At 38.4% G+C, this 17,811-nt stretch overlaps 2 protein-coding genes across 16 annotated transcripts in view; one reads left to right on the top strand and one right to left on the bottom strand.

Annotated features, from left to right (window-relative positions):
- HEATR5A (HEAT repeat containing 5A) overlaps nucleotides 1-16,500 on the bottom strand; it is a 116,565-nt gene extending 100,065 nt beyond the window's left edge. For 4 of the 15 annotated variants that reach the window (XM_047737933.1, XM_047737936.1, XM_047737937.1 and 1 more), the window contains exons 1-4: nucleotides 16,410-16,491; nucleotides 11,840-11,879; nucleotides 4,653-4,655; nucleotides 669-870 (exon numbers count right to left, since the gene is read on the bottom strand). In XM_047737933.1, the coding sequence (XP_047593889.1) occupies nucleotides 669-794 (126 nt within the window). In that variant the 5' untranslated portion in view covers nucleotides 795-870; nucleotides 4,653-4,655; nucleotides 11,840-11,879; nucleotides 16,410-16,491. Of the gene's footprint in view, nucleotides 1-668; nucleotides 871-4,652; nucleotides 4,656-6,717; nucleotides 6,722-11,839; nucleotides 11,880-12,879; nucleotides 12,883-16,360 lie in introns of all 15 variants that reach the window. The other 11 variants (XM_047737935.1, XM_047737934.1, XM_047737923.1 and 8 more) reach the window with 9 other exon arrangements.
- LOC125104977 (60S ribosomal protein L35a-like) lies at nucleotides 2,479-2,869 on the top strand. The gene has a single exon (XM_047737945.1). The coding sequence runs from the start codon at nucleotides 2,479-2,481 to the stop codon at nucleotides 2,809-2,811; it is 333 nt and encodes a 110-aa protein (XP_047593901.1). The 3' UTR covers nucleotides 2,812-2,869.
- Nucleotides 16,501-17,811: the final 1,311 nt, after the last annotated feature.

The raw sequence follows: 17,811 nt of genomic DNA on the forward strand, positions 1-17,811 counted from the left end.
GTAAAAAGCTCACAACTTTTTAAAAGTGAAACTCCCTTACAATATTTAGCAATGTATTACACAAGGGCTTCATGCATATGAAGGTGAAGAAGATAATGAAAATGAAATCTAATAGAATGTGGTTTATAGTTAGTTTTTTATATTTTTGTATATATATATTTAAAGATTTTATTTATTTATTAGAGAGATATCACAAGCAGGGGGAAAGGGTAGAGGGAGAAGCAGGCTCCCTGCTCGGGGAGCCTGATGTGGGGCTTGATCCCAGGACCCCGGGATCAGGACTTGAGCTGAAGGCAGATGCTTAGACAACTAGGCCACACAGGCTCCCCTTTTTATATATTTTTAAAGTAATATAAAAAACATTGACTGATTTCTTCCTGCTTTGAAAGAATAGACTTCTTATGATATTTCATTATAAACTTTTTAAAAAATTAACATATAATGTATTATTAGCCCCAGGGGTACATGTTTGTGAATCGTTAGGCTTACACACTTCACAGCACTCACCCCCCTCCCCAATGTCCATAATCATTACAAACTCTTAACAAGGTCTAGCATTTGAAAGCTAATTTAGGTTATTCTGAATGAAATTAGAAAAGCAAACCAAACAACCTACACAACATCTGGCACTTAAAAAAACACTAAGAAGTTTTTGCAATTTTACCCACCCTGCTGGTTGCCAGCAAGAGCTTCTCCAAATAGCTCAACCAATCAAAAATAAACTCTGCCTTCTGAACTTCACCTAGTTGATTATACACTTCTTCATTCAGCAATAAGCTATGAGCTAATTCCATTCCTTGCCGAAAATTCTCCTAGCTGGTCACAGTTCTTCTCATTAAACTTCAGTCAATATATCTAAGAAAAAAAAACCTGTAATAGAGGAAAAGAACATATTTTAAAAGGAAGGCAATTCTAATACTGGAAATTTCCACAGAAAGCACAAAGTATAATTAAATCGGGAGATAGTTTTTATAAATTATAAATTGGGTGAAACTGGGAAATCCCAACACTGAACTCTTAACAATGATACAAAATCTACCTTTGACTCAGTTTTTGGAGAGCAGACAGGCAAAGCAGAAAAGTATCACTGATATTCATATGAAAAAATTTGCTAAACAGAAGAGACATTCCATTAAAATTCTAAAAATTTTTAGGTTAGGCTACTAAGGGTTAGATTTTTAATTTTCTTTGTAGGATAAATATCCTTTTACTAAAATAAAATGGGTCACAGGTACATATAAATAAATGACCAAATATCCAGACCTACTAAAATTCTATAAAGCTTGACCTCTGCCTGGGCATATATCCTGTCATTTACCTGGATTTTGAAATGGAAGGACTTATTCCTATTAGCATCTGTTTCCTCAGCCTAATAAAGATACTGCATATAGCTTAAGGCTAGGAGTTTTAGCAAAAAGTCTCATCTCAACCACAATAGTCTTATCTCTGTGAGCCTTGTGAAAGCAAAGTCCTTTTTTTCAAGACACTTAGATGGGATGTTGTCCAGGGACTGTAGCAATAAAGATCATATCTGCTCTGACCCAAATCCAAAGTAGCTTTCATTTCTGCTGTAGCAAATACTCAAAAAAAGACAGAGTAGATTCTGCTTGGTTTTGTTTTTTTAAATTCATGAGTATGTCCTGGGCATATACCTTCCAGAACATAAATAACATGTAAGCGTATACACACACACCCACACATACACATAAACATTTGTAAGATGACATCTTGATTATGGAATTTTTTATTTTTAGAAGGATCATGTTCAAGTTTATAGCAACATGTCTACAACTCATTTTTGAATAATTGACTCAATCAGCCATAAATACAGTAAATGTTAACAACTATATGTAGACAGTGGGTATGCGAACGGTCATTTTACTATTCTTCACTTTTTCTGTATTTTTTAAAAGATCACAATAAAAAGTTGGAAAAAATTATTTAAGAAATTAAGAAACACACAAGCAGAGCGCCTGGCTGGCTTAGTGGTAGAGCATGAGATTCTTAATCTTGGGGTCCTGAGTTTTAGCCCACGTAGTGTGTAGGGTTTACTTAAAAAAATTTAAGGAAAATTAGAGGGGAAAGTTTAAGACAAAAAACACACAAGCTGGCTTTAAAAAAAATCATCACTACTACTTACAAGAGAGACAACTATCATCAAGAACATTATACGGAGAAGGCACTACATACATAAAAGATGGGTACTCTTATTCACTAATATATCAAAAATAAATTTGATAAATTATAAAACTCCCAGCAAACAGAAAAAGGTAATTAGAATTGCATGGAAATACAGATAGAATGCTGCAGGTAATTAAACTATAAAATGAAATATATAGCTCATATTCCCTTAAACAAATCTCAACCTTTTATAGAGAAGCCAGGGTGAAAATGTGTTAGAAAATCAAATGGGACGCTTCCCGCCATCTTGGAGCCTCTGGAGGCCGGCTGGGAACAGGACTCCTAAAATGACAAATTATGTCCAGAAGGTTGTGGTCCAAGGCCATTTTTGCTGGCTACAAGCGGGGTCTCCAGAACCAGAGGGCACATACAGCTGTTCTTAAAATTGAAGGTGTTTCTGCTCGAGATGAAACTGAATTCTATCTAGGCAAGAGATGTGCTTATGTGTACAAAGCAAAGAACAACACAAAGACTCCAGGTGGCAAACCAAACAAAACCAGAGTAATCTGGGGAAAAGTAACTGGTGCTCATGGAAACAGTGGCATGGTTTGTGCCAAATTCCAAAGCAACCCTCCTACTAAAGTCACTGGCCACAGAATCCATGTGATACTATATCCCTCAAGGATTTAAACTTAATGAAAAGTAAATAAATAAAGATGTACATTTGTTCTCTTGTAAAAAAAAAAAAGAGAGAGAGAGAGAGAGAGATAGAAAGAAAAAGAAAAAAGAAAAAAATCAGATGGGAGATCTAGGAAAAGCTTTTCTTTTTTTCATTCATTTTTTTCTCTCACAGAGTTAACTGGTATAAAACTACCTCTAGTATCAGATCTTCATAATTAATATAAATGTAAGAGTCTATTTTTTAAAAAAGATTTTATTTATTTATTTGACAGAGAGATAAAGTGAGAGAAAGAACACAAGCAGGGGGAGTGGTGGAGGGAGAAGTAGGCTTCCCATGGAGCAGGGAGCCCAATGAGGAGCTTGATCCCAGGACCCTGGGAACATGACCTGAGCCGAAAGCATATGCTTAAGGACTGAGCCACCCAGGCGCCCAAGACTCTCCTTATAAGATAGTAGTCACGGGGCGCCTGGGTGGCTCAGTGGGTTAAGGCTGCTGCCTTCGGCTCAGGTCATGGTCTCGGGATTCTGGGATCGAGCCCCGCATGGGGCTCTCTGCTCAGCGGGGAGCCTGCTTCCTCCTCTCTCTCTCTCTCTCTCTGCCTACCTCTCTGCCTACTTGTGATCTCTGTCAAATAAATAAATCTTTAAAAAAAAAAAAAAAGATAGTAGTCACAAACTGATACCCTGCTGGCCAAATTTAGCTTACTTACTAACATTTCAACATAAGATTCTACATGAAAACCTGCATCCATATCCCCATATGGCAACAAATGACTGAATCTAAGAGAAGAACCTGCCAGCAGGCCATAGCTGTCACCTGGCCTACCCCATTCATTTACATTATTTGCCAACTTCTTCAGGTATTTAAGTTTTCAACTCCTCTTTATCTTACTTGCATCCCTCTGGCTTGGCCCAATATTCCGGATTCTGACTATGATGCTGCCCCAGAGGCCAAAAGGCAGCTTTTACCAATCTACACTCACCAAGTCTGCATGCTGCTTTAGCTATGTGGGTTGTTCCCTTCCAGTAAGTCTCACCTATCTGCCCAATACTACCTATAACCTGGTACTGATGGCCCTTAAAAAAAAAAAGACACACTAGGATTTTTAGAAATGTCAATTTTAAGGAACAAGAACATAAACAATAACGCTAGCAAATTCACTTTTACAGAGCCAAGTGAATTTTTAGATTCTTGTTTAAATCCTCCTTTCTGAATTTATTGAAGCCAACTGGCCAAAATATACACAATTAAGGAAAAAGTTAATAAATGCTAGAGAAACAGTTTCTGGAAGCTATACAGAAGGAGAAAAGCTATACAGAAGGAAAAAAAGCAAGTGTACACTCAGTATCTATAACTGTCTAAAGGAAAAAAAAATTACCTCACCATCATAGAGAAAATCTTATAACTGCCATGGCAAACCAAAATCCTATCTTAAGAATTAAATTACCCTTTTTAGAGGTCATTAGGACTGCTGAAGAGACTTTTTTTTTCCTTAGGCAGCAGCAATACTGTGGTGTAAAATGATCTATCAAGAAGCAAAATAGCTAACACAATGCAATAATAAATAATTCAGTAAAAAAGCTTGAGACCATAAGCAGGGCAGAGTTACCTCCAAAGTCCTCAATACATTCCTCATATAAATTCTACTAAAAGTAGACAATTCATATTAGTAATCCTACATTTAACCACCCAACTCTAAAATGCACCTGTGATCTCCACATATGCACTATCAATGGGATCAGCAAATGCTTTTTGCAAGTAACAGATGTTCCTGCTCTTACCTGAAGTTTCACTTTAGGAAGATGAATACAAATGGAGTTAATATACTGTTATGTTTTAATATAACCACACCCTACAACTCTATGTATCTGAAGACTGCTTATTTTTCTAGTTTTCTCTTATTTTCTATTTTTATGTTTCTGTTGAGATCACAGAGTGATTAGTTTATTAAAAGTGAACATACATTACAACAGATTTTCAAACTACGAATATGCTACTTGAAAAAAACATTTGTAAAACTACCCACCGCAATGCCAGCCATTGCTTTTGACAAAGCTAACACTTGGCCACTTACTAGGAGCGCTTTATATTTTCTCAAAAAGTACACAAAGTTGTTCAAGAAGCAGCCAGCTATTTTTAGATGAGGAAACTGACGCACAGAAAAACTAAGTAACAGTCCTAATGTCATGATGAATTTGGATGTATACTTAAGCAGTCTGACTCTAGATATATATATAGAGAGAGAGAGAGAGAGAGAGAGATAACCACCAGATACTCTACTGCCACTTTCGTCCAATCAAGCCCTTCCAATATCTCAAAATCAGCCATTTTCAAAAAAAGCTTAGAACATATAGAGAATCTGTAGATAATATGGAACAGAACACTGTACTATTTCCTAAAAAATGAACGCCAGATTCCTTATTTTAATACATATGAGAATCTAGTAATACACCAAAAGTTACCAAAAAGTTACCAAAAGAATTCTCAGGGTATTCATAATATATACTATAAATTTCCATGAATGCAATGTAATCTGAAGTATTAATCAAAACATGGCACAACACTCATGTTCTTACTTCCAGACCTAAGTAAGCTATCCCGTGGAGAAACATTAACAGGTACCTGTTATGGATACTAGTCCTGTATTTTAAAAAGGTACACAAGAATATTACTTTACAGGGGTGCCGGGGTGGCTCAGTCGGTTAAGCATCTGCCTTCAGCTCAGGTCATGATCCCAGGGTCCTGGGATACAGTCCCACATTGGGAGCCTGCTTCTCCCTCTGCCTCTTGCTCCCCCTGCTTGGGCTCTCTCTCTCTGACAAACAGATAAATAAAAAAGTCTTTAAGAAAAAAAAAAAAGAATATTACTTTACAGTCAAATATCATATATGCTTGCTAACACAAAGCCATTAGCTGAACTAAGCTTACAAACACCTTCAATGCTTTTTAGACCATAAATTTCTCTGAAGCACCATTTGTTTCCTTTGTAATAACTGCTCATATTTTGTGTATGATAGATACTCCTAGTGACTCAATCATAATTTTCATCCCTGAAGTGTTCTATATTGAGAAAAATAGGCACTGTGTACTAGACCTAAGGTTCTAACATACTGTCCTACTACATGACTCTCAAAGTGTGATACCCCTAGCAGTGTGCCCACAGAATACATATACTGGAGGATCAAAATTTACTTAACCATTTCCTCTCTGACATTAACTTAAAACATCATACTAAAATAAATACACATTTAATATGCACTAGAAGGCAAAATTAATAGTATTTCAAGATAAAACATGAACCTTCAGAAAAATTCGAAGCATGACAAGCCTTTGTAGACCTCTTTTAATAAAATCACCGCCCCCTCACCCCCACCCACCACAACCCCACCAAAATCCACTCCTCTCTGCTAATAAGAATACCAGTGTAGTGGAAATGTTTAAAAACAACTAAGCTGCTAGTAAGCTGCACTATATGAACTGCCATTTTTATAGTTCAAAAAAATGGCTGAGTATCAGCAAATTCACATGGTTCAATTTAAATATCATGTTCAGTCTTCAAAGACTTGGCATAGGATAAGAAAGACTAATGTCTCCATTCTGCATAGTGTTCTTACACCAGTGACTTTATTATCCTGGAGTAATACATCTGTATAAATATTGTTGACTGCTGAGATAAAAAGGAACCACCTCTTCAGAAGTTAATCTTATTATCATGAAGGGCTAATTTTCCATCTGAAAATGAGTTCACATCAAATTTATGTAGGCAAAGAAGTATAGCACCTGCAAGAATTTTATTTTTTCACCTTCAACAATTTTATTCATTTAAAATATTTTTTAGCTGGGAGAGGAGAGCGAGAGAGACTTTTAAGTAAGCTCCACGCCCAGTTTGGATCCCGATGGGGTCTTGTTCTTACAACCCTGAGATCATGACCTGAGTTGAAATCAAGAGTCCGACTCAACCGACTGAGCCACCCCGGAGACCCTAAAATATTTTATTTTTAAATAATCTCTACACCCAATGTGGGGCTTAAACTCACAAGCCCAAGATCAACAGTTGTATGCTCTACCAACTGAGCCAGCCAGGCACCCCTCACCTTCAACAACTTCAAAAATAACACAAAACAAAATAGCCTACAGATGCCAGTCCTGATAGTGTTAACATGATTTTCTCTACATACGGTTTAAAGATTTATTTTGGTAGAGACAGGAACATATTTAAAATATAGTTAAGATTTATGGGGAAAAGAGTCTTCCTAATCAATCTTTTTGGTCACTTAGTTTCTTAAAATGATTCATTATAACATCGTGAAGAGGGAAAAGAGAAAAAAATCGCAATAATCAAAAACAACAACAAACAAACGCAAAATAAGATGAATCTGTTGCTTTGTTTTTTCTTTCCAGAGCATGAAAAGACCAATTTACAATATGAACAAACCATTATGCAGTAAGTGGAACGAATTCCAGAATGCATCAAGTGTGTGAAGTTTTGAAATATATCATATGTAAATTCAAATTACTTCCTTCAACTCTCACTTCTCTAAAAGTCATCACAACAGCTTCAATTCAGCTTTAGTTTTTAGTTTTCTCAGTTTTGTTCAAAAAGCATAAAGTAAACAACAATGACAAAAAACCCTCTCAAAAATCTCCCCCACTTCAGGAAACATACATAAATCTTAAAATCCAAGCCTTTCCCAAAAAACAAAACAGTAATTAGAATTAATATAGAAAGAAGCTGGAGCATTTCCCTGACCTAATTTAAGATTCTCTTTGACCCGTGATTCAGGCTTTGCAAGATTATAGGTTACAAAATACCAACTCACAAGTTCCAGAGAGCTTTAGGTCATGCTTAAAATGTTGCCTAAGGGAGCCTGCCCCTGGTAAAGAAAAAGTGAGGTCTTTTTTTTTAAATTGTACTTTAAGTATCTGTAGGCACAATCCTAAAGTTGGTCTGCTGACACATTTATAATTTTATAACTTATAATTTCAGAGTTCTTTAATACAGTTTTTTCTTCATAATTTTTAAATCTTGTATTTATTCCATCTTCAAATCGGAAATATCTTGCTTCTTTCTTTCTAAATAGACTCACTATCTTAAAATTCAGCTGGGATGCCAAAGTGAGGCAGTCAGGTAAGCATCTGACTGGTTGGCACAGGTTGTCATCTCAGGGTCTTGAGACTGAGCCTTGGTCGGGCTCTGCATTCAGCAAAGAGTCTGCTTTAGACTCTTCTCTGCCCCTCTCCTGTATACACACTTGCTCTCTAAAATAAATAAATAAATCTTTAAAAAAAATAGTAAAATTCAGCTAAAAGAACCACTTCCTTCAGGAAAGCTTCCATGATTAATTCTCCTATTCTTACACTGTTTTCCCTCAGTATAGCACTTCTTCCATTATATTTATGGTCTTTAAAATGTTTGGCTTCTCCGGCTATCACTTAAGATTGTGAGATTCTTCTGACATTTTTCTAAATCATGACTTAAAAATCTTAACATTAGGGGCACCTGGGTGGCTCAGTGGGTTAAAGCCTCTGCCTTCGGCTCGGGTCATGATCCCAGGGTCCTGGGATTGAGCCCCACATCAGGCTCTCTGCTCAGCGGGGAGCCTGCTTCCTGCTCTCTCTCTCTCTCTGCCTGCCTCTCCGCCTACTGTGATCTCTGTCTGTCAAATAAATAAATAAAATCTTTAAAAAAAAAAAAATCTTAACATTAATTACTGGAGTAGTAGCATGGATAATGTTTTTTTTCTCTATCTCCAAATTTTTAGTGATTTTAAAGCTTTTAAAATGAAACCCTTAAAATCCAGTAAACAAACTAAACTTCTGTTAGATTTCTAACTTTTAAAATTCATAGTACCATTTGTCGGCATCATCTCGGTTATCACAAATGAGGAGGACACATGTATAGGCTGCTGTTGTAGTTTCTGGCTATGCCTTTCACCTTCCTAGGAGACTCCCAAATCACAATGGCAATAGCAGCTACTACTCACTGAGCCAGGAACTTTTTAGGTGCTTAACTTATACCATCTCTAATCATCACAAGGAAAAAAGCAAGGAAGATACTACTGGTCCTCATTTTATGGATAAAGAAACTAGTAAGATATTCTCTTTCCTCACTGCTAGGAAGCCTTTCCACAGGAGGCAGAAGGAAAAACAGAATTTTTACATGAAAATGTAAGGAACAAAATATGCAGAATAAATGGCATGGGGAGGGGAGAGATCATTACTCTACATTTGGGCTCCTTCTCTATTTACCCAACATCTTTCAGTGAATCACAAAATTGGCTTCATCTTCTAACTCTTCCAAGGATAAGGAGTCCAAAGAATTAAAGAGGGAGTGTTCTGAAAATAGCAAGCGGAACAACACAAAGAAGATAGGTAAGTTTTTAAAATTAAAGGAAACTAAGTGTATCATGATAGCAGGCCTGTAACAATGCAGACAAGTGGTTCATAATTCTAGCTGCTTTAAAAAAAAAAAAATACCAAAGCCAAGTCTAAAACAATCAAATCAGAATCTCTAAAGGTTGGGGTGCTATAAACAAATGGATTTTTCATTTAACCACTACCATCAAATCCCCACTAACACTATTAATTTTTAGGTAAAAATACTCAGGCTAGCTTATAATATGGATGATTTTAATAGCTGATTAACATCCACTACTCTCCTAAATTTCTTCTATTAAACTGGATAAGAAAAATTTATCTTGATATTTTTAGATAAGCTATAGCAACTGAAACTGCTTTAGAAAGCAGGAGAATGACAATGACATTCAAACCCATGATATTATTAGGGATGAACCTAATCTTAGTCTCCTTCTTTATTAACAACCTTAAAAATAAAAATAAGTTATTATTAGTTAATATTTTAAAATGTTGGGGCACCTGGTGGCTTAGTGGGTTAAGCCTCTGCCTTCGGCTCGGGTTGTGGTCTCAGGGTCCTGGGATCGAACCCCACATTGGGCTCTCTGCTCAGCAGGGATCCTGCTTCCCTGCCTCTCTGCCTACTTGTGATCTCTTTATCAAATAAATAAATAAAATATTTAAAAAAATAAAAAATATATATTTTAAAATGTTTAGTGTACTATGAATAAAGCCCAAAAAGAATTTAATTGAATGGCTCAAAATCACATGTACATTAAATCTAAATACGATAAGTACAAAAACTTTAAAAGCCAACACTAAGAATTTAGAAAACCTAATAGTTTCCTAGTGACAGCACAAAGAGGTACTCTTTTGGAAAATATACCAGAAATCATAAAAATATCAAAGTTATCTGACAAAAGCATCCTGCTTTTGAAAATTCATGCTAAAGAAGGGGTGCCTGGGTGGCTCAGTTGGTTTAGCATCTGCCTTTGGCTCAGTTCATGACGCCAGGGTCCTAGAATCAAGCCACCCCCATCAGGCTCTCTGCTCAGCCCAGAGCTTACTTCTCCCCTTCCTTCTGCCTGCCACTCCCCCTGTTTTCATTTGCTCTCTTTCTGTCAATAAATAAATAAAATCTTAAAAAAAAAAGAAAAAGAAAATTCATGTTAAAGAAAGATAAAGGAAAATATCAGAAGCATTAGTGTTGATTATAGCCCTATAAAGGTGGTGACTGGAAAATTCCAAGTCCAACATTAGAGAAATGGTTAAATAAATTTTGAAAGAAAAAATAAATTTTGGCATATTCAAATATTAGATTCTCATTAAAAAATATAATTAAAGGAGTACCTGACTGGCTCAGTCAGATCATGTGACTCTTGATCTCTGGGTGGTAAGTTCGAGTTCCACATTGTTGGGGGGTAGAGTTTACTTAAAAAAATTTATAATTATGAAAACTACAAGTGCAGAAGCTTACATATTAAGAGAGGGTCCTGTAGGTAAAGCAGTGTTTCCTGAAGTGTTTTTATAGAACAGTAATACCAAAGAATGAAGATGTGTTGTGGGGGGGGGGGCAGGGAGGAGGTCTAAAACCAAATACTTTTAGAAAATGCCAAATTGGCAGTTTCTTTCCTACACAGCGTCTCCATACATGTAATGTGGCAATGGGCATTATATACTGCCAGGAGGGCATGTATATATAGTACTCAGTGTTTTAACTACAGACATCTTCCCAAACTCTACCTCTTTCTTTCTCTCTTTCTCTCTTCCTCCCTCCCTCTTTTTCTCCCTAATAGGTTCCACGCCCAGTGTGAACCCAACATGGGGCTTGAACTCATGACCCTGAGATCAAGACCTGAGCCCACACCAAGAGTCAGATGCTTAACTGACTGAGCCACTCAAGCATCCCACTACGTTCCCCCCCCCGAGCTGGGAATGTTGTGAAACTAGTGTTCTACAGAACACAATCTTTGAAATAACATCATTAAATACTATAAATCAATAAATTTAAATACTTCTTTTTATTCATACTATGATAGGATTTTTATTAGAAGACTATATAACAAATTAATATCACACTTAATTAAAAGTAGCCACTTCTAATTAGTATTTTGGATCAAATTATTTAACATTAAATATTCTAAATATAAACAAAATCTTCTCTTAGCGACTCCTAAAATATGAATAAAAGAAAAGATGCTTTTAATTAACCTAGTATAAAAGTTCACATAAAAACGTGTGTTATTCCTACTTATAACTAAGTTTCACATCACACAACTTCCAAACTAAAAACAGCTTGTTGTGCCATAAATTAAACATTTTGGGGGGAATTCTGACTACAAATTCTCATAAAAATCAACTTAAGTCATGTTTTTTGTCATTTCACACAAAGTCTAACTTGTAACATGCCCAGTCACTGCACTATCATATTTTAATATATAATGAAAAAACATCAAGTACAGCAAGATTCCAAGACTGTTTCCTGCAAACTTGGTAGGGATGGGGAGAATGCTGCTTATCACTGCATACAAACCAACAGGAATGGCAGATGCACACAGCTCCAAGAACCAACGGAAAACACATCCTATGAGATACAGAAGTTAGGATGAAAAAGGAAAGAAGTAGGAATTACGGGGAAATTTATGAACTGGCATAAGAAACACAAGCAGGGACGTGACTTACTTTGCCTTCCTCTTCTGTTTTTCTGAGGTACTACAGATCACTGTTAGGGATGAGAAAAATGACAGAAACTGAATTAACTGAAGGAGGCTGCCAACGGGGGCCCCACTGAAGTCCTACTGGTTCTGCCAATTCTCATTCCAGATTACAAAAGAGAAAATCCCTGAAGGGTAAAAGGAAGTGTTGTGGGGAAGCAAGGGGAACTCAGCAGTACAAACCAACTCTAAGGCAGTTATCTGAGAAGGACCTAACATTTTTTGTGACAATTCACTTAAAAGTAGAAACTTTTAATCCTTCTAACACTGAAACTTGATTATTATTACCCTCATTTTACAGATGATGGTAACAAGAAACATGTCCAAGGTCAAGATGTTATTTAAAGCAGAGTAAGATAATGCCTCCATCTGTCTGGTTTCAATGTTCATGTTCCTTCAACTACTTCATACAGCTTCTTCATAAGTGTCTCTAATCACTATTACTGACAGGTACTGCCATAGCCACTGAAGCATCTAATCATTATAACTTTATTATTCTTTTTCATCACTTCATTCTCCTCTTATGTCGGTACTTTGAGGCTTTTTGTTAAAGTGTGAGGTCTTCTAGAGACATCAACTTTCAAAGGACTCTTTCCATCTAGACAGTAAATCAATAAGTACCAACTGTGTTAGTTCAGTCTTTGGATATTCTTTTTTTTTTTTTTTAAAGAGTTTATTTATTTGACAGACAGAGATCACAAGTAGGCAGAGAGAGAGAGGGAAGCAGGCTCCCTGCTGAGCAGAGAGCCCAATGATGCCAGGACCCTGGGATCATGACCTGAGCTGAAGGCAGAGGCTTTAACCCACTGAGCCACCCAGGAGCCCCAGTCTTTGGATATTCTTGACAATTTTTATCACTCTTTGTTCCGCAAACCAACTCTTCCATCTCCCTCTAGGAAGACAGATTTCATTCTGGGCATTGAGGAGTGCCAGAAGGCATATTTTAAGATAGAAAATTTATCCTTCTTTTATCTCCCACCTCACTCATCTGAAAGTAACTGTCTAAACAACCTCACCACTTGGTACACCAAGTTACAACTCCAGTAAGAAGAAAAGAAAGTTTTTTGTTTTGCTTTGTTTTGTGTGTTTTTTTTTTAATTAATTAATTTATTTGACAGATACAGATCACAAGCAGGCAGAGAAGCAGGCAGAGAGAGAGGAGGAAACAGGCTCCCCGCTGAGCAGCGAGCCCTACGAGATGTGTTGTGGGGGGGCAGGGAGGAGGTCTAAACTGAGCAGAGAGCCCAGGACCCTGAGATCATGACCCGAGCTGAAGGCAGAGGCTCAACCCACGGAACCACCCAGGCGTCCCTTTATTTTGTTTTTTTTAAAGGAAATACAGTAATTAATTATTTCAAAGATCATGAACTTTCCTAATCTAAGTCTCTTGAGAGGTCTCTCACAGCCTGTTCATTCTTAGTTTAGGCAAGATTAATAATCCAGTTATCTGGATTCTAGCTAGAGTGGAAAAGAATATCATATTAAAAGTGAAAGAGCAAAGTCATTGAGATCAAAGCAGGAAGTTAAAGCAGGATGCTAATGGTGATGGAAGCAACCAAAATACTATTTAATAAAGCAGAGACATTTTAAAAAGTAGGGCAACATGAGACTACTAAATACTACTAAGCAAAGTGCACCAGATGCCATTATTCTTCCAGATCAGCAGAGGCCAGGAATCCTTGCCCAGTTTTCCAATAATCTAACCTTGTATTTGCTATTTGTGAAATCTGTCACTTAGGGCTTCTTGGTTTAGACCCTGCCTACCTTACAATATTCCCCCTTCTCCCCCTTCAAACTGTGACTCTTATATCAGGGTTAGCATTCACAGAATCAGCCTTAATCCACACTATGGTCTGACATCTTGGCTCTTCCTCAAGGCTCTCCCTTCTAACTCACAGCAAACATATCCTATGGAATATGCAGCCTAGAACTTAGCTACATTTCTGACCTTCCTGGAGCCCTACTGAAGGGGTTTTATTGACAGACACTGCTTCTTACTATCTGCCAGATCCCCAGCTACACTCCTAACTTTGCAAGTAGAGCTCCCTGGAACAACTCCATTATTCCTCTGCCTTTTGGCAGCCACCGTTATGGCTGCACCCAAGTAATACAGTGAACATACCATCTATTACCTCTAACCTCCCAAAACAGTCTGGGGCAACACTCTGGCAATCAAATTCACTGATATTTCAGCAGCAAAAGATAAAACATTCACATAAGGTGGGATTAAATAATAACTATAAATAGCTTTATATCAGTTTGCATTATATTTTGCTGCCAAATGAGTTAAGAAAAAAACTTTCCAGAGCCTTTCCACACTGGAATTAAGATGAAGGGACTCTGTACCTATATGTCTTTCTTTCCATTTTTTCCTTTCCAGCTCTCCTCCCAAAATATTAAAGAAAAAAATTTTTTCTTGGTGTTTCAATAGGTAATTTCAACTTTCTGATAATTTTACTTATGTAAAAAATGTACTAAATAAACGAGGTATATTTTGGGTATATACACAAAAACACGTATATATTCATCATACAGATATCATACAAACACAAAAGGATATAAACAGATACTGGTATATTTACCCACAGAGAAGCATTATCCAGGCAATAAGTATAACTAAGTTATTGAAGAAGTAGACATATAAAACATTTTATTTAGTGCAATTAGAACCATACCAGGGTTTTAAGATTAGTGATACATTATATACAAGCTCCAAAAAAAGGCTTTTTTCTTTTCTTTTCTTTGAAATGCAGAGGTCATTAAACTAGTTATCCAAGATTTAGAACAAAAGAATTTTAGAACAGTAAGGGGCCTAAACAAATCCAGTTTAACCTTTATTCTGTTCATAAGATAATTAAGAAAAGCTAAAAAAAAAAAGTTATAAATGGCTTCAATCCCCTTTTTGAAGGAAACCTGGATGGAAGACAGATGCATTGCTTAAAAACAAAAGTACTTAGGGCGCCTGGGTGGCTCAGTGGGTTAAAGCCTCTGCCTTTGGCTCAGGTCATGATTCCAGGGTCCTGGGATCAAGCCCCCCATTGGGCTCTCTGCTCAGCAGGGAGCCTGCTTCTTCCTCTCTCTCTGCCTGCTTCTCTGCCTACTTGTGATCTCTGTTGTCAAATAAATAAATAAAATCTTAAAAAAAAAAAAAGTACTTAAATTCAGGTCTCCTGACTGTCAGAAATCTTTTCCTGTATTATAGCTCTCTATATAAAATAACTGCATTCTAAGACAAATCAAACGTCCAATACTTTTTTAATTGTCACTATTTTTATGTTATAAACCCTGTCTGCTTACCCATTAAGGAAAAAAAATCGATGGTATTAAAATGTAAGACAAGTCTCAGCTTCACTGTTGATCTAAAATGATTTTATTAAAGACACAATTTTTAAAACATGTGGAAATGAAAAAAGATAAATTCTTCTCTCCCCATCCATCTAATGCTCAGCTTTAAGGAGACTTCTGCTTTCCTTACACTTTAACCTCAGTAGATTACTTTCTCCAAAAGTTCTTAACAGTATTTGTGGGTACATTCTCCCCCCTCCTTTCAGCATCTCCTCTAGGCTCCAAGTTCCTTCTGATTGCAAAGCCTACACACAAAAGGTGCTGAATATTTGAATAAATAAACGCACATAAAAATAATGTATAATTATGATCCTTAAGGAAGGAGCTCAAATAATCTGGCTTCTATTATCTGACTTGACAGTTAGAAAAATCATCTTAACTTGCCAGAGCTATACATTACTGTGACCAGTAAGTACCATAAAGCACTTTATCAAGTTCCTAAACACTTGATAATCACTCGAAATGACGCTTCGCTGGCCGAGAGTACGGTAAGAGGAAATGTTTCCTCACACTAAGCAAATGCTTCTCCAGCAAAGGCTTTTTTTTCTCGAAGAGAACTGGAAATTAGTCCTCACGTAGAAGGCAATATCCACTCCCTTTTCCAGAGCGCTTCTGGAAACCCGCCTTGAGGGTGAGGTGCGGGCGCTCAGAGAGCCTCGCCCGAAGCCCGGGTTGGAGCCCCGCTCCCGACGGACCTGGGGCGCAATGGGCGCCACTTGGGCGGGTCCGGCCAGTCGGGTTCAGACCTTCCGACCTTTCTCCACAGGCCAGGAGTGCCGGGCTCCCGCCGGCGGGCAGAGTTCACGCCTACCTGTTGTGCTCCGGTAAAACCAGACTTCCCCGGAGCCAGGGGACAGGAAGACTGACCGCACTGGCCATTTCGGTCGTCCCCGCGCACCAGTCCAGTCCCTCCTCAGCGAGTTCTGACCCCTTCAGCACGACACCTAATCCCTCCACGCATTCCTGCACTCAGGCTCCCCTCTTTCTCCACCACTCCGCAGCCGCGACCACCCTGGGGACCCCCAAGCCGCCCAACTCACAGTGCAGGCCCGGGTGTGAAGTCCCTCCCAGTGGACAGGCAGCTCGGGCACCGCCCCCCCTCGCGCCCGCAGCGTCTTCACTCCCAGGATCCCAGACTGCTCACCTTCTGGGTCCCCCACGGCTCAGTGCCCTTCCCAGTCCTGCCACGTTACCGGCTCCACAAAACAGCAGGGCAGCGCCGAGACTCGCCGGCGGCGGCGACTGCGAGACAGTGCGGCGGGAGGGGCGCGCGAGGGGCGGAGCCGGAAAGCTCGGAGCCCGCGAGCGCGGCGGGAGCCAGCGATTGGGAGCGCGCCCTGCGCCGCGCCGCCGATTCTAGGCCCCCTCAGCCTGCCGCCGAGCCATCGAGCACCCACTCTGGCAGGCGTGATTGCTCCACCGCCGAAAGAGCGATGGGGGAGAGTGCTGCCCAAGTTAATTGAGGCGGGGGCGGTGGCTATGCCGTCGGTAGATCTTGGCCACAACTATTTTTGTCTGTTGTCATCGCCAGCCAGAATCCTTAAGGGCTGCACTGGAGCATCTGAAGGCCAAGACGTACGGAGTCTGAAGAAATTCAGGCAGGGAGTGCTGTGGGTGTGGATGGTGTTACGTTAAACAAGGAAGAGACCCTAGAGAGCTTTGTGGAGCTACTCCTGGTTTTAGAGCAGAGACGCTGGGGCCTGACAAAGCGCCTTACTCAGGGTCACACACAGAGTCAGTGGTGGAATTGGGATTCACAGCCATTTGGCTCCAAATCAAGTGAGTTTTTCCAGTATACTCAGCGTTCTGAATATAATTTTCAGTGTTTATTTTGAAACAGTCTCAAGGTTACAATAATGTTGCAACTATAGGACAACGAACATTTTTCCTGAACCATTCGCTATTTAAGTTGCCGACATGATGCCGTATTATTCCTAAATACTTAAGTGTGTGTCTTACTAATAATCACCCTCAACTATGTAATCACCATCTACCAAAATCAAAACATTTACATGATACATTACATTTAGCCAATTGTCCCAGTAATTTTTTTTATGGAAAAAAATTATTCAGTTTAGAATCAAGCATTGTGTTTACTTGTCATGTATCTTTAGTTGCTTTCAATCTGGAACACTTCCTCAGTCTTACCTTTACTTTCATATCCTTTACACTTTTGAAGATTCCCGGCCAATTATTTTGTAGAATGGCTTTCACTTTCCATCTGTCTGATGTATATTTATGATTAGAATCAAGCTAAGTGTTTATGACAGGACTGTCACAAAAGTAATGCTGTGTTCTAATTCTGAGGCCAGATGCTTGGTTTCTCAAACTGTTTTGAAAGCAAAAGCAGAACTATAGTTGTATTAGTTGCATTATTAACTTAGCTGCACATATTGTTTTGTTCCTTATGTTTTATGAACCTTTTTTTTTTTTTTAAGATTTCATTTATTTATTTAATTGACAGAGAGACAGTGAGAGAGGGAACACAAGCAGATGGAATGGGAGAGAGAGAAGCGGGCTTCCGGCCAGGAAGGGAGCCTGATGTGGGACTTGATCCCAGGGGATCATGACCTGAGCGGAAGGCAAATGCTTAAC

This window comes from Lutra lutra, chromosome 7, assembly GCF_902655055.1.
Source record: "Lutra lutra chromosome 7, mLutLut1.2, whole genome shotgun sequence".
In the NCBI taxonomy this organism is placed as follows: domain Eukaryota; kingdom Metazoa; phylum Chordata; class Mammalia; order Carnivora; family Mustelidae; genus Lutra; species Lutra lutra.

What these genes read in the sequence shown, in the direction of transcription:
- LOC125104977 (XM_047737945.1), top strand. Translation starts at nt 2,479, where the DNA reads ATGTCCAGAAGGTTGTGGTCCAAGGCCATTTTTGCTGGCTACAAGCGG.